At 46.6% G+C, this 16,085-nt stretch overlaps 1 protein-coding gene across 2 annotated transcripts in view; it reads left to right on the top strand.

The window, feature by feature from the left end:
- Positions 1–11,155: 11,155 nt before the first annotated feature.
- The window catches only part of LOC132395759 (transcription factor ETV7-like), a 98,958-nt gene continuing 94,028 nt past the window's right edge, over positions 11,156–16,085 (top strand). The window contains exon 1 of one of the 2 annotated variants that reach the window (XM_059972751.1): positions 11,156–11,925. In XM_059972751.1, the coding sequence (XP_059828734.1) occupies positions 11,893–11,925 (33 nt within the window). In that variant the 5' untranslated portion in view covers positions 11,156–11,892. The remainder of the gene's footprint in view (positions 11,926–16,085) is intronic. The other variant, XM_059972752.1, reaches the window with a different exon arrangement.

Genomic DNA, 16,085 nt, shown 5'->3' with positions numbered 1-16,085 from the left:
ATCTCCTATCCTGAGCACGTACCCCCTTTTGTGGAACAGATCCAAGCTGTCAGTGGTTCCATAGATCATAAAACAGAAGAGCAGAATGAGGCCGTTTGGCCCATTGGGTCTGCTCCACCATTTCATCATGGCTGATCCATTTCCCTCTCAGCTCCAGTCTCTGGCCTTCTCCCCGTATCCCTTTATGTCCTGACTATTCAAGAACCAATCAACCTCTGCCTTAACTATACCGATGACTTGGCCTCCACAGCCACTTGTGTACTAAATTCCACAGACTTGTCTCTCTCTGGCTAAAGAAATTCCTCCTTTTCTCTGTTCTAAATGGATATCCCTCTAATGTGATGCTGTGCCCTCTGGTCCTAGACATCCTCTCCACATCCATTCTGTCGTGATCTTTCAATATTCAATAGGATTCAGTGAGCTCCCCTCTCATTCTTGGTGAACGCAGGTCCAGAGCCATCTTCATATGATAACCGTTTCCTCTCCGGAATCGTGCTCTTGAACTTCCTCGGAACCCTCTCCAACGTCAGCACATCCTTTCTTAGAAAAGGGGCCCAGAACTGCTCACAATACTCAAGGTGAGGCCTCACCAGGGCCTTATAAAGCCTCAGCATCACATCCCTGCTCTTGTATTCTAGTCCTCTTGAAATAAATGCTAACGTTGCATTTGCCTTCCTCACCATAGACTCAACCTGCAAGTTAACCTTTAGGGTGTCCTGCACAAGGATCCCAAGTCCTTTTGCACCTCAGATCTTTGAATTTTCTCTCCATGTAGGAAATAATCTATTTCTTCTACCAAAGTGTAAGGCCACATACCTCCCGACACTGTCTGCTAGAACTGTGGACGTGTGCGGTTCAATGCTATTTTCCATCTGCAAAAACAACACACCTGGCAGATATTACTGACCTTCGACTGAACACAAATGACCTACGTGATTCCGTGCATTTTCATTTTTTTCATGTTGCAATGATTCAGATTTATTTATTTATGACAAGTACATTGAAGCTCACAATGCAATGCGTCACTGTGTTCTGGGTGGCAGCCGGCAATGATGAGAACACAGGCAGACTAAAGGATGACTGGCAACACACACAAAATGCTGGTGGAGCGCAGCAGGCCAGGCAGCATCTATAGGGAGAATCACTGTCCACTCTTTGGGCCGAGTCCTGACAAAGGGTCTCAGCCCGAAACGTCGACAGTGTTTCTCCCTATAGATGCTGCCTGGCCTGCTGTGTTCCACCAGCACTTTGTGTGTGTTGCTTGAATTTCCAACATCTGCAGATTTCCTGGAGTTTGTGTTTTCAAAAGGGTAGTGTGGTTGGGTGCCTGAGGGTCAGTCTGAGCTGAGAGGTTTGTTTCTGTGCTGTACAACTCTAGTGTGACTTAGGGTGTTTGCCATCTGACTGGACTGATTCACACTTAATCGATTGGAGTTGGCTGGGCAAAACTTGGGTACGTTACATTTCTGTTAAAGATTCAGATTCACTTATTACACATCGATCCCTGAAGCCGACGGGCTACAGCAGCAGAAGACCCCAGACATACACTCAGTGGCCAGTTTATCAGGTACAGGACGCACATAACAAAGTGCCCCCGCCCCACCGAGTGCCGGGGATTCTGCAGGTGGCAGTATTGGCTTGCGGCTGCTGCATTTGAACCGGATTCTGGTGCGGGCTGCAGGCGAGGCAGGAGCGGCAAAGCAGCGGGAGGGAGGGGTGGCTCAGCCGGCCGCACAGGCGCTTCGAGAGTTGACGGAGACGCAGCCCACTGGGCAAGTGGATTGTATTCCAACACACTTCCGAACGTGCCTTGTCAAAGTAAATTTATTGCTGGGCTCTATCCACCTTTCCATTCCTGAGCCTCGGTGTTTCCATGTACCACGATGCAACCACTGTGCTGCGATGGAAATTTGTCAGAGTTTTTGGTGTGGGTAGTGGAGAGCCCTTGTAGGGCCTGGTATGAGTCACTTATTACAGGACACATTTCCACAGTCTCCCATGTACCCAGTGTCTGGATGCTCTTGTCCAGGGTGTTTGGCGTGGCTAGAACAGTTGAATTTCTCATTTCCAGTAATGAGAGTAAAAGGTAAATTTCATCGGGGTCTTGCTTGATGGTGAGAGATCAGGCAGCAATTACCCCTCCTGTGATTACTGTTAACACTTTGTAACCGCAGAAGCTAATCGAAAGGAAAGTGAACGCTTCTACTTTAGTGAGGTCAGCTCTGATGATGGAATGACATATGCCACTCACATACTTTTACATACAGTATAAGACAATGGATTATGTAAATAAAGAATGTATTAATCAAATAGTATATCTACAATATTACTGAACTGTTAAATACACACCTCCCTGCTCAGCTATAAGCCCCAATTCAACAGTGACTGCATCTCAACTATAGACACAGAATACTACGTAATACAATGACTATATACATGTCATAAGGGATGTGAAACTGGACCCAAGTGCAGGACGCAGGCACTGAAGTGCTGGCAGCAGGACGGGACAAGCTTAAGGATAGGAGACTGTGGCATTTGTGGAGACCTTGGAGTTCAGGGATGGTCTAGAGGCTGGGGTCTTGGGACTGGGAATGCAGGATAGCCCCCTGGGCAGGCCACAGAACTCCCAGGCAGGTCACGGGGGCACAACCCGTCAGAGGCGAGGGATAGGAAGGGGCAGAGTCCCCTGCCAGGCAATGGCAATCTGGCTTGGCTTACCCGACAGAAGCAAGGGGGTAGGAAGGGAGCTTGGTCCAGGGTGACTTCAAGACTCACTGCAGGCAGGCAAGTCACTCACCCACCTTGTCATTAACAGACAACCCCCAAACTATACTTAATCCTAGAGCCCCTTATATTCACAGCCAACTGATAGGCATCAGGTGCGCCTCCTTGAGCCCAACCGAGCTAAGATGATCCTCAGGTGTGACTATTTGAGTTCAAGGTGAGACGAGGGCAGTCCGTGGACCGGATCAAGAACCGGAATGCGGACTTCAGACCCGACCATGACAATACAGACATCCACAGCATAGTAAATTTTACATTGGCCCATTCAAGCCTAAAGATTTAATGGCCATGGAGGATTTCTTACTCTTGCGGGGTAACGTCTTTCCTGACTGGGGGTGGGGGTGCATCACTCTGCTTGGCAGGTGAGACCTGTGCCTGTGAAACAATCTTAGGCTCTGAGGCCTCCCACAGGCGTTGACTCTGGGACTGCAGGAAGTGGTTCCAACAGCTTGGAGCATCTTTCTTCTCTAACAATTGACTCTGTTCTCCTCAACTGATCGATGTGTCGTCTCCAGATGACATTAGACGCAATCTCCACTGTGTAGGAGAGTGGTCCAGTTCTGTCCTTAATCTTTTGGGGTGTCCACTAAGGATTACCTTTGTAGACCATTGCTAGATCTGCTTGAAGCATTGAACCTTCTTGTTGGAGGAGCCCTCGACTTGCCTCATCTGTTTGTCCTGCATCCTCCTTCCAAGGAGATCCAAGTGTGAGTGCAAGGGGCAGCACGGCTGGCGAGTGTGATATGCAGGCTGGAAACTGGTTCACTGTTAGTGTGGTGTGTTCTGCAGACTCTGCACAAGCCAGTCGTAGCTGGGTGGTACAATCCAGATGTATGCCTTATTCCATCCACTTTCAGGAATGACTGAAACAGTTCCACAGCAAACCCTTGTCACTGACGGAGTGTTTTGGAACACCAGTCCTTGAGAAAAGGCTTCTCAACACATCAACAAGGCTGCCGAGAACACCTCGGGCTACTTTGTAGTTGCATCCACTACTACCAGGAAATTTGTCTGCTGAATGACCCAGCAAAATCCCCATGAGTCCTCTGCCAGCCATTTCCAGGGATGCTCTGGGCATCCCGACCAGTGCACAGCAAGCTGCTCGATCTGCTGATCTGTCCCAGGCTGGCAGACAAAGCTTTGAGCCAATGCTTTAGTTTTCACCATGCCTAGATGACCGACACTAAATGAGTCTCCTCCAACGCTTTCGCTGTCAGCCCGGCTGGTGCAACGGCTCGTCATCCCCAAATAAGGCAACAGTCGGCCACGGTGCTGGGACTTCTGCTGCATACCTCAGTTGTTCTGGGTTTCCACGCAGACCTGAGGCAATGTGGGGCTTTTCTAGTTTCCCTCTGGATCATCTCTGCCGTGACAAAGAAATGTTTCAACGTGCATTGGGGTGAATACGTAAAGCCGAGTGTCCTCTTCTGTAAAGTTTTCAGGTATTTCCTTTTCCAAGGGCAAATGGAACAATCCATCAGATATTCCATGATCAGCTGTCCTTTGAGTTTCATTTTGTCTTTGTTCACATTACAACACACCCATACCATAAGGCGAGGAGTCACAGGTAATCTGCACTGGATGATGTGGATCATAATGTGTGAATACAGTACCTGATGTCACCATTTCCTTTGTCTTTTGGAAAGCCACCTCAAACTGCTTTGACCATTGCCATTTCTTCCCGATCTGTGGTAATGTGTTCAAGGGGTGGAGCACAGTAGCCATGTTTGGCAGGAAAAGGACCACAACTGTGTCGCTTCCTGGCCTTGGGCATCCAGTACTACTTGAATTTTCTACAGTAAGTGATGCTTGGTTTAAAGAATTCACACTTGTGGTGTCATGCTCTGAACTCATAATATTCTAATCTTTAAAACGCAGACTTGAAATTTTGGAGGTATTCCTTGTCATTCTTACAGTGACGTTATCCAGGTAACACTGAGTACCTGGACAGTCTTGCAGCACCTGATCTATAACTTTCTGCCAGAGTGCTGGGGCAATTGCTACTCCAGAACTAAGCCTATTGTAATGATAAAGCCCTCTGTGAGTGTTATAGTGAGAACAACTTTGGACTCTTCTTCCATCTCCATTTGTGGGTAGGCCTCAGTTAAGTCCACTTTGCAGAATTGTTTTCCTCCAGCAAGGTTTACAAGAAATCAGTTATCCTGAGCAGAGGTTATTGATGTACTTTCAGTACTGGTGATCTTAAAATCACCACAGATCCTGACAGACCCATTTGTCTTGGTTACTGGGACATTTGGCATCGCCCGTGGGCTCCACTCACCCTTGGAAAGAATTCCTTCAGCCTCCAGGTGATCTGGCTACTTTATCACAGATGGCATAAGGATCTGGACAGGCTTTAACATTATTTTACCCTTAATATGTTTGAGTTTTTCAATGTCACCCTTGAACAATGCTGTAGCATCATCCAGAACCTTTCTTAATTCACTTACAGATGACTCTGTTGCAGGGGATGTGGCATGTAAATGGTTGGTGGATCTCCAATCAAGTTGTAGTTGTCTTAATCGCTCACATTCCCATAATGCCGGCCCTCCTGTTCTACCACATACAAGCCCAATGTGGCTTGTTGGTTGTTGTATTTCACTGATACAAATACCATTCCCACAGGAGTTAACTCTTCTCCAGAACAGGATCTTAGCTGGATGCCTGCAAGCTTTAGTTCAGTACCTTTGAAGTGCCAGTCAAATGTATTTTGTGGAATGACTGAAACAGCTGAACCAATGTCTATTTCCATTTTAGTTAATTTGCCCTTCACCTCTGCTGTAAACTATATTGCCAGTCTATTGTTAGGTTTCACACTGTGAAACAGGCTACCCAGCCCTGTGTCACTTCCATCATTATCAGATTTTTCATCAACAGCATGCCGATTAGTGATCTTTTTGATACTGCAACTTGACTTTTTAAAAAATCTTTCTCGCTTCCCTGTGCAGTCCATTTATTTCTGTCTGCCCAACATGCTCTTTGTATGACGTTCACGCTCACTGTCATTCCCGCATGCAACTCATTTGTGTCTCTACCTGGTGCTTCCACTGATGCAGTGATTTTAACTGCTCTTTTAAATGTGAATTGTGCTTTCCTTGGGAGTCATTTTTGAATGCCTTCTTGTAAGATTCCAGAAACTAAACGATCTCTCAGTGCTTCATTAAACCCATCACTGAACTCACAATGCTCAGACAATTTCTTCAATTCTTCCTTTTGTTTTTGTTTGTGAAACCTTTATGGTTCTAAATGTTTCTGCACTATGTTCATGATATCAGCAAAGTTGATTTTGGCTGGTTCGGTTGAAGCAGTCAAACTTTAAGCAAACTGTATGCTCTTTCACCAATTACATTCGGCAAAACTAGCACTTGTTTTTTATTGGCTATTTCATTTACTTCAGGATACTGCTCGATTGGTTCAGTATAGGTGATCCAGTTATCACTGTGCAATCAAATGTGTCTATCTGGACACCATTTCTACTTTCTTTTTTATTTATTATTGTTATCACCCAGTACTGACTGTTTATGAACCCATGAATTTCATCCATTTTCAATTCCATTTTATTGGAGATATTCATTGCCTGTCACTTTTGTGATGCTAATTCCATACTGTGCCTCTGAATAAATAATTCACTGTAAACAGTACTTGCCACCTCTTAGCCATTGCAGGAGTGACATCTCGATCATGCTGTGTTCAGGCACACTGCTTCTTTGGATGAGGAGGATTGAACAGAGTTTAGATATCGGTCAACATCTGACTTTATAATGAAAGGGAGGTCTCTGATGAAGCTGTTGAAGGGGTTGCATCTAGGATGTCCGCTTGAGGGCGATACCAGTGAAGTCCTGGGACAGAGGTGACTGACCTCTAACAACAACTACCATAGACACAAGAGGTCTTGCAGATGCTGGAAATTCAAAGCAAACATGCACACAATGCTGGAGGAGCTCAACAGATCAGGTAGCATCTCTGGAAAAGAACAAGCAGGTTGATGTTTCAGACCGAGACCATTCATAAGGTCTGTGATCTCTCCCCAAAATGTTTGTTATTTCCCTACATAGATGCTGCCTGACCTGCATTTTGTGTGTGTTGAACACAACCACCCTATTTTGTTCAGGGTGTGAATCCAGTCATTGGAGTGTTTTGCTCTTGATGTCCATTGATGACAGTTTTGTTGAAGCCCTTGATGCCACATTTGCTCAAACTCTTCCTCATCTCCCTTCTAAATGGATGTCTCTCTATTCTGATGCTGTGTCCTCTGGTCTCAGACTCTCCCATAATAGGAAATTTCCTCTCTACATCCACCCCTTCGATGCCTTTAACATTTGATAGGTTTCAATGAAATCTTGCCTCATTCTACTGAATTCCAGTGAGTACAGGCCCAGAACCATCAGATGCTCCTTATATGATAAGCCTTTCAATCCCAGAATAATTTTCGTAAACTTCCTGTGGACCCTCTTCAATGTAAGCACACCCTTTCTTAGATAAGAAACTGCTCACAATACTTCAGTTGCCCTCTGTTGGTTTTTAAAGTCTAATTTGCCACTAATTTTTGCTCTATTATATGCCCTCACTTTGGCTTTTGTGTTGGCTTTGACTTCACTTTTCAGCTAAGGTTGCACCGCCCTGCCTTCAGAACACTCCTTCTTCTTTGGAATGTACCTTTCCTTCCAAATTCCAAATTGCTTCCAGAAATTCCAGCCATTGCTGCCAGTGTTCCTTCCCAATCAACTCTGGTCAACTCTTCTCTCATAACTGTTTAATTCCCTTTACTCCACCGCAAAAACCGCTATCTGAATTTAGCTTCTCCTTCTCAGATTTCAGGGTTAATTCTATCACATTATGATCATAAGGGCTCCTTTCTCTTAAGTTCTCTAATCATTCTGTTTCATTGCATAACAGCCAATTCAGTTAGAGCTAATCCCCTAGTGGGCGATATGCCATTCAGGTGTCTCTATTGAATCTTGTCTCTGTTCGTCTGACTGTGGAATCCCCTGTCAACACTGCTGTCCTCTTCACCTCTCTTCTCTTCTGTGCCACAGCAACAGACCCAGCGCCAGAAACCCGGTCACTGTGACCCCCCCACCCCCGGTATGTCATTCTCCTTAACAGTATCCAAAGTGGTATACTAATTATTGAGGAGAAACCCTGACGCTGTGCACTCAGGTGCTGGACTCCCTCACGACAGGAAACATCCTCTCCACGTCCATGCTTTCTTGCCTTTCAATGTCAGGTAGGTTTTAATTAGATCCCACCCTCATTCTTATAAACTCCAGCAAGTACAGCTCAGAGTGTGCAAGGGATCTGGGAATACAGGTCCATAATTCATTGAAAGTGGTGTCACAGGTAGATAGGGTCGTAAAGAAAGCTTTTGGAACACTGCCTTCAAGAATAAAAGAATTGAGTTCAGGAAATGAGATGTCATGTTGCAGTTGTATAAGATGTTGGTGAGGGCTAATTTGGAGTATTGTGCGCACTTCTGGTCACCTACCTACAGGAAAAATGTAGAACACTAGGCATAGGGGCAGAATTAAGCCACTTGGCTGGACAAGTCTTTTCCTCCATTCAAACATGGCTGTGATGCCGTGTCCATTCAAGAACTTTTCAAACTTTGCCTTAAGTACACCCAATGACCTGGCTTCCACAGCAGCAAATTCCACAAATTCACCACCTCTGGCCAAAGAAATTTCTCCACATCTCTGTTTTAAATGGACACCCCTCTATCCTGAGGCTGTGCCCTCTTGTCCTAGACTCCCCCACAATTGGGAAACATCCTTTCCACATCTATTCTGTCTAGGGCTTTTAACATTTGAAAGGTTTCAATGAGATCCCTCCTCATCCTTCTAAATTCCAGCAAGTACAGACCCAGAGTCATCAAACATTCCTCACATGATAACCTTTTCATTCCCAGGATCATCCTTGTGAACATCCTCTGGACCCTCTCCAAAGCCAGCACAACTTTTCATACATAAGAAGTTCAAAACTGTTCACAATACTCAAGGTGAGGCCTCACCAGTGCCTTATAAAGCCTCAGCACCACATCCCTGCTCTTGTATTCTAGACCTCTGAAATGAATGCTAACATGCATTTGCCTTCCTCACCAGCAACTCAATCTGCAAGATAACATTTAGAGTGTTCTGCACAATGGCTTCCAAGTGACTTGGCATCTCATGTTTTTGGATTTTCTCCCCATTTAGAAAATAGTTTGCTCATTAATTTCTACTACCAAAGTGCATGACCATGCATTTTCCAACATTGTATTTCATTTGCCACTTTCTTGCCCATTCTCCTAACTTGTCTAAGCCCTTCTGCAGCCTACCTGCTTCCTCAACACTGCCTACCCCTCCAACAATTTCCGTATAACCTGCAAACTTGGCAACAAAGCCATTTATTCTATCATCTAAATCATTGATATACAGCATAAAAATACGTGGTCCCAACACTGACCCCTGTGGAACACCACTAGTCACTGGCAGCCAAACAGAAAAGGATCTTTTTATTCTCACTCACTGCCTCCAACCAATCAGCCAATGCTCTCACCGTGTTAGTAACTTTCCTGTAATACCATGGGCTCTTATCTTGCTAAGCAGCCTCATGTGTGGCACCTTGTCAAAGGCCTTCTGAAAATCTAAATATATAACATTTATTGCATCCCTTTTACTTGTAATCTCCTCAAAGAATTCCAACAGGTTGATCAGGCAGGGCTTTCCTTTAAGGAAACCATGCTGACTTTGTCCTGCGTTGTCCTGTATCACCAAGTATTTCATCTCAGCTTTAACAATTGACTTCAACATCTTCCCAGCCACTGAGGTCAGGCTAACTGGTCTATAATTTCCTTTCTGCTGCTTTCCTCCTTTCTGAAAGAGTGGAATGACATTTTCAATTTTCCAGTCCTCTGGCATCATGCCAGAGTCCAATGATTTTTTGAAAGATCATTACTAATGTCACCACGATCCCTAACGCTACCTCTTTCAGAACTCTGTGGTGTCAATTCATCTGGTGACTTATGTACCTTTAGGTCTTTTTGAGCACCTTCTCCCTCGAAATAGTAACTTCCCTCACACTCTTCAACAACAAGATACTGCTAGTGTCTTCCACGGTGAAGACTGATGCAAGATACTCATTTAGTTCACCCGCCATCTCCTTGTCCCCTGTTATTATTTTTCTGGCCTCATTTTCTAGCAATCCTATATCCACTCTTATCTCTCTTTTATTTTTTATATTCTTGAAAAAACTTTGATATTGTTGGCTAGCTTGCTTTCATATTTCATCTTGTCCCTTCTAATGATTCTTTTAGTTGCTTTCTGCAGGGTTTTAAAAGCTTCTCAATCCTGTTGATTTTTGCTTTGCTGTATGGCGTCTCTACGTAGATAGGGTTGAAAGAGTACAGAAACGTTTACAAAGACATTGCCCATCCGGAGGACCTGAGGTTTCAGGAAAGATTGAATAAGTTAGGACTTTATTCCTTGGATTGCAGACGATTGAGTGGAGATTTGATAGAGGTATACAAAATTATGAGGGGTATAGATAATGTAAATGCAAGCAGGCTTTTTTCCACAGAGAGTGTGTGGGATTACAATCAGAGGTCATGGGTTAAGGGTGAAAGGTGAAGAGTTAGGGGGATCATGAGAGCTCTTCACTCAGAGGGTTAAGAGTGCAGAATGAGCTGCCAGCACAAGTGAGCTCGATTCCAACGTTTAAGCAAAGTTTGGATAGATAGATGGACGGTAGAGGTGTGGAGGGCTATTGTCATTATGATTAGGTAGTTCAAGTGGTTCAGCGTGGGTTGGATGGGCTGAAGGGCCTGTTTCTGTGCTGTACTCTTCTATGACACCATGACTCTACATGCTCCTTATGCATTAACCTTTCATTTGCAGAACCATTCTCATGAGCCTTCTTTGGACCCTGTCCAATGCAGCGCATCTTTTAGGTAAGGGGACAAAATTGCTCACAATACTCCCAGTGCTTTATAAAGCCTCAGCATTACTCCCTTGCTTTTATATTCTAGTCCTCTGGAAATGAATGCTTGACATTGCACTTTCCTCCCCATCACCGACTGCACCTTAACATTTCGGGAATCCTACACAAGGACTCTCAATCCCTTTGCACCATTGCTTTCCGAATTTAGAAACACGCTATACCTTCCTGTCGAATGCATGACCGTACACTACCCTACACTGTATTCCATCCGCCACTTCTTTGCCCATTCTCCCAGACTGTGCATATCTTTCTGTTGACCCCCTCGATCCTTTATCTCAGCATCTTAGAGTTCCTTGTGAATGTGATGTCTTCAAACCCCATCGGGTCCTGACCATCTACCGCCCCTTTACACGCCTCTTTTCATTCTTTCCATCAGCCTTCCCAAACTTCACCGGCCAGCCTCATACAAAGGGGGAGCTTGCAGCCGACCCACAAGTCTGCGGGAGAACAACGTGTCCAGACAGAAGACAACATGTACAGAGGTCAGGGTCGCCGGAACTCCGAAGCGGCGCTCTACCGGTGGAAAAAGTCCGCCTCTCTCTCTCTCTCTCTCTCGAAAGACGCTGAAATATTCCCAGAAACTTCTGGTTTCACTTAGTCAATGAGTAGTTTCTTTTGTTTCCACCACCCAGGCCAGTTCTCCGCCGGTCTGTTTATGCCCTGTTAACCTTCTATTGTTGACAGGACTTTGTATTATTACTTGTCACTGATAAGACAGACTTGTATGTTTTGAGAGTGTCTGTGTGCAGCACCATCGCCATTAAGTGTTCTGGCTGCCAGTGGCTAGTTCTGAACCTATCCCAAAAGTTAGCGTTATTTATCTGGCCCAGATTCGGGCTAGGCGTCCCGCTCGCCCAGACTCAGGTGATTGGCCTGTCTACCTGTTGAATGGTTCTCAGCCGTTCCCCAAGGAAGTGTCGCTCTCTCACACGCCTCTTGTCCAGATCCGGTGCTTTCGATTTTGTTTCCCGGAAGAATTGAGCTGCGGGCTATGTGACTGTTTGGAGCCGGGGCTTCGCTCTTTCTCCCCGCGACTTTCATGTGCCCGGGATTACCCCGAGAGACCGCGGGGAGCCCACTAGGAGAACTTTATATATATTTTTGTTTCGCCTGGTTTAAGCTGGCCGAAGGACCATGACAAACTGTGAGCGAGCTCCCCGCCTCAAGGTAAGTGGTGACTAATCGCCCCACCCCCAACCCCAACCCCTCGGGAACAGCCCCGTCTCGATCCCTCGCCACCTGAGACCCACGCCGCCCGGCCCTCGGGAAGACCCTGCCGTCCCGGGAAGTTTGCGCTCCGCGCTTCTCTCCGGGACCTCTGTAGGCATCAATTCCCCTCCCCGCGGACGTCTCTGGACCGGTCCCCCAAGGATCGCTCTCTTGGCGTAACCCCCGCAGTTTATTCCCGGTTACCCCGGACCCCGACTCTGGCTGAAACGGGGAATGTGTCCTGAATGGATGGGGGAGGTGGTGGTGGGTCTTGTCACCCCGTTCATCTCCCTTCACCCCCGGCCTCCGCAGGCGGGACATTCCCGGGCTGTTTAACCGGCCTTAGCTCGGCAAGGCGAAGCGGCGGGGAGCAGAAAGGAAAAGGAGGGGAGGGGACAGGGAAGGAGGAGTGTTACAGGCGCAGAGTTCCTACTCTAGTGAACTCGCCACTTCCGATCCGAGTCCTCAGCCCTCCGGGCCAGTGAGGCTGCGTTGCCGGTCCCGTTAATACACCTAGCGAGGGTATGTCTCTGAGAGAGTCCAGTCTGAAAACTACCTTTCTGGACTATGACCAGATCCAGCTAAGATGAAGACAGGCAGAGTGCGGCGATTGATTTTTACAGAACTTTCGGTGCAGCTGGCAGCCACTTTTTAGCTTCCATATTTTCCGGGGTGAGGAAGAGGGAACGGCGAAAGTGTCAGTGCACTCCGCCGCTGAACACTCCGGGATCTCCCTCCACACCCTCTTGGTCCATTCCCCCGCCTCTTCACAGACGAAAGGTGCAGTTGCAGCCGTCCACAATGGTCTGCTCCAACTGTGTTCTGCCTCTCTTCCCAACTCTTCCTCCACCACACTGAGGAAGGTATTGGCGTTGCAACTGATAGTTCTCTCAGCTTTGCCGCTGACTATCCACAGACAGATAGACAAGATATTTGGTTGATCCCAGAGGAAGTCAGTGTCACAGCAGTGTTGCAAGTGCACAGATATACAAACATCAGAAGAGAAGAAAGAATTAAGAAGTTAACCTTAAAAATAAGATGTACAAGTTCTGACCGATATAAGATGGTAATACTATTACTGTATAATATTATCATAATATTACACAGTAACGGTTGTACATTCACACCCTCCAGATAAGAAGTGATGGTGGTATTGCCAGAGTCTCTGTGGTAGCAGGGTGTGATAAACAGAGCTAAACAAAGCTCTGGTAAGCAGGGGTCTAACAGGAGGGGGTCATCACTTCCCCCGACTCATTATAGAGCTTGATAGCCCAGGGTAAGAGTGACCTCATACAGTGCTCTTCGGAGCAGCACATTACTGAAATTGCTCCTCTGTTCAGCCAAGGTGGCATGCAGGGGATGAGAAACATTGTCCAGAATTGCCAGGATTTTCCACAGGGTCCTTTGCTCTACCACAGCCTCCAGTGGGTCCAGTCTGACTCCTATAACAGAGCCAGCCTTTCTAATCAGTTTATTGAGCCTGTTGGCATCACCCATGTTGATGCCACTGCCCCAGCACTCCACCACTTTGAAGATTGTACTGGCGCCAACAGACCGGTAGAACATGTGAGGATGAAGCTCACATGCTCTAAAGGACCTCAATCTCCTCAGGAAATAGAGGTGACTTTCTCAGATTAAGGAGTCTTGCCACCCAGGACATGCCCTCATCTCATTGCTACCACCAGGGAGGAGGTACAGGAGCTTGAAGACACATACTCAACAATTCTTCCCCTCCACTATCAGATTTCTGGACGGACTATGAACACTAGCTCTCCTTTTGCATATTATTTTAATATATTTCTTAATGTGACTTATAATAATTTAATGTACTACTGCTTTCACCACATATATTCATGATAATAAACCTGATTCTGAATCTATCTCACTTTGAACATTCTGGCAACTCTCTCCCCTTTTGGATCTCTCTATCTCCATCTCAGGAGATAAACAGGCACTTACTATAAACCCATCGACTGCACAGCTACCTAGACTAACCCTCTTCCTGGTGTGAGGTGTGTCTGGTGTGAGGATGTCAACTCTTTCAGTTTCCCTGCCTTCGCCGCCCGGTTCATAAAATGAGGATTTCTGTTCCAGGACTTGTGAAATGTCCTTATATCTTTTGTAAACCCTTCAGTAGCTGCATAGACACCTGAAGAGTAGACTATCTGTTGGATGGAAGTGACCAACAACTCTGATAGAGGCCAATGCCAAGTTGTTAAGCTCACCAATGGGAGGTGGTGCTTTAGCACTGCTGGTCCTCCACCTTGAGGGGGTCTTGATCATAAGTGGGCCGAAACTCCTGAGGACAGGTGGCAGATCAACTGATGATAGCGCAGGACAGTTAACATCTCAGTCCAAGTGTAATTTCAATTCAATTAATTATTTCAGGAAACAGGTTCACTCCTCTGCTACAGGTGATTGAGCCCTCACTTTCATCTCCTCCATTTTCTGCATGTCTCCCCCTCCCAGACAGAATTGGGCATTCCTTTGTTCTTCACCTTCCACCTAATCAACCTCCACATCCTTTCCCACCTCCACAAGCCCTAACGGGACACGGCCACCATGCACACCTTCCCCTCACCACTCTTCCTGCTTTCTGCAGGGACCCCTGTCTCACTTTGACTCCACCGTCCACTCATCCCTCCCCACCTGGGCATTTTTCTCTGTTACCCTAGGAGGCGCAACACTTGCCTCCTCACCAACTCCTTCACCACCATCCAGGGACAGAAACGGCCTTTCCAGGCGAGGTAGGAATTCACCTGCCTCTCCTCCGACCAGGTTTCCTGCATTTGGTGCTCTCGATGTGGCCTCCTCTATATTGAATGCAGTCTGGATAACTGTTTTGTGGAGCACTTGAACTTGAAACGCAACAGGCAACTGGACTTCCTGTCATTTCAACTGCTCTATTCATTCCCATCCATCCTCAGTATTCTTCAGAGTCCAAACACACAGAAAAGCAGCACCTCCTTTCCCTACAGCCCCATGGTGTGAACGTTCAGTTATCCATTCCAGGTCACCTCTCTGTTCTGTTCCCACTCCTGCTGGTGCACCCAGGGCCTTCCTCACCTTGTTTGCCTCCTGCCAATTACCTTGGGCTGTTACACCCCCACCTCCCCTCCCCCTGGCTCCATCTGCCCATCACCCACTCACCTGTCCATGTGGGTTTCTTCTCCCTAGCCCTACCCATCCAATCTACTTTCCCATTTAGTTCCCCCTCATCCTTTTCCTCTCTGGTCACTTCCTTCCCCCTTCCCTCCCCCACCTATCTCCATTTCTCTCCTCCTTTTGATCCACCTCTCCCTGCCCCATCTCATGCCTCCCTCTCATCTCTTGGGGTTGGCAAGCCCCATTCTACACTCTCACTCACTCATTCTGACACCTCAGCATATGCTGTCTCAACCTACTGAGTTTAAGAGTGGCGTGGTAGTGCAGTGGTTAGCATAGCACTTTACAGCACCAAAGGTCAGCTGTCAATTTTGCCCTTGCCTGTAAGGAGACATCTCCCGATGACTCTGTGTGTTTCCTCCGTGTGCTCGGTTCCTCCCACATTCCAAAGACATACGGGTTAGGGTTAGGATCAGGGTTATAGGTTGTTGCCAAATGTGTGATGCAACTTGGAGCACATTCTTGGACTGTTTTGGCTGTTGGTGCAAAGGCAGTATTTCAACGTATGCGACAAATAAAGATAATCTTTCTTCAGCAGTCTGTGTTTGACTACAGATTCCAGCCTCTGCAGACCCTTGTCTCCGACACCTTTTTCCTCTTTGATGTCACCCATTCACAACTCAGAAAGGAGTTGTGGCTCCACATCCCCAGAGATCTGGGTTCAATCCTACATGGGTGCTGTTTCTGTGGAGTTTGCACATTTTCGCAGGCACACTGATTTCCTCCCATGTACCAAAGACGCATGGGTGTGGTAAGATGATGGTAAATTGTGCCTTCTGTGTGCCAGAACCTGGGGGTAGATGATGAGAAAGGAGGGGGGTGTGGAGAATAAAACCATCTCAGTATCTCCTGTAACTAATGAAATGTACTCAGTATCTCCTGTAATTAATGGAACGTACACTCGGTACCGCCTGTAACTGATGGAATGTACACTCGGTACCGCCTGTAACTGA

This window comes from Hypanus sabinus, chromosome 6 (assembly GCF_030144855.1).
Source record: "Hypanus sabinus isolate sHypSab1 chromosome 6, sHypSab1.hap1, whole genome shotgun sequence".
Taxonomy (NCBI): domain Eukaryota; kingdom Metazoa; phylum Chordata; class Chondrichthyes; order Myliobatiformes; family Dasyatidae; genus Hypanus; species Hypanus sabinus.
This window is presented reverse-complemented; position numbering and strand designations above follow the sequence as displayed.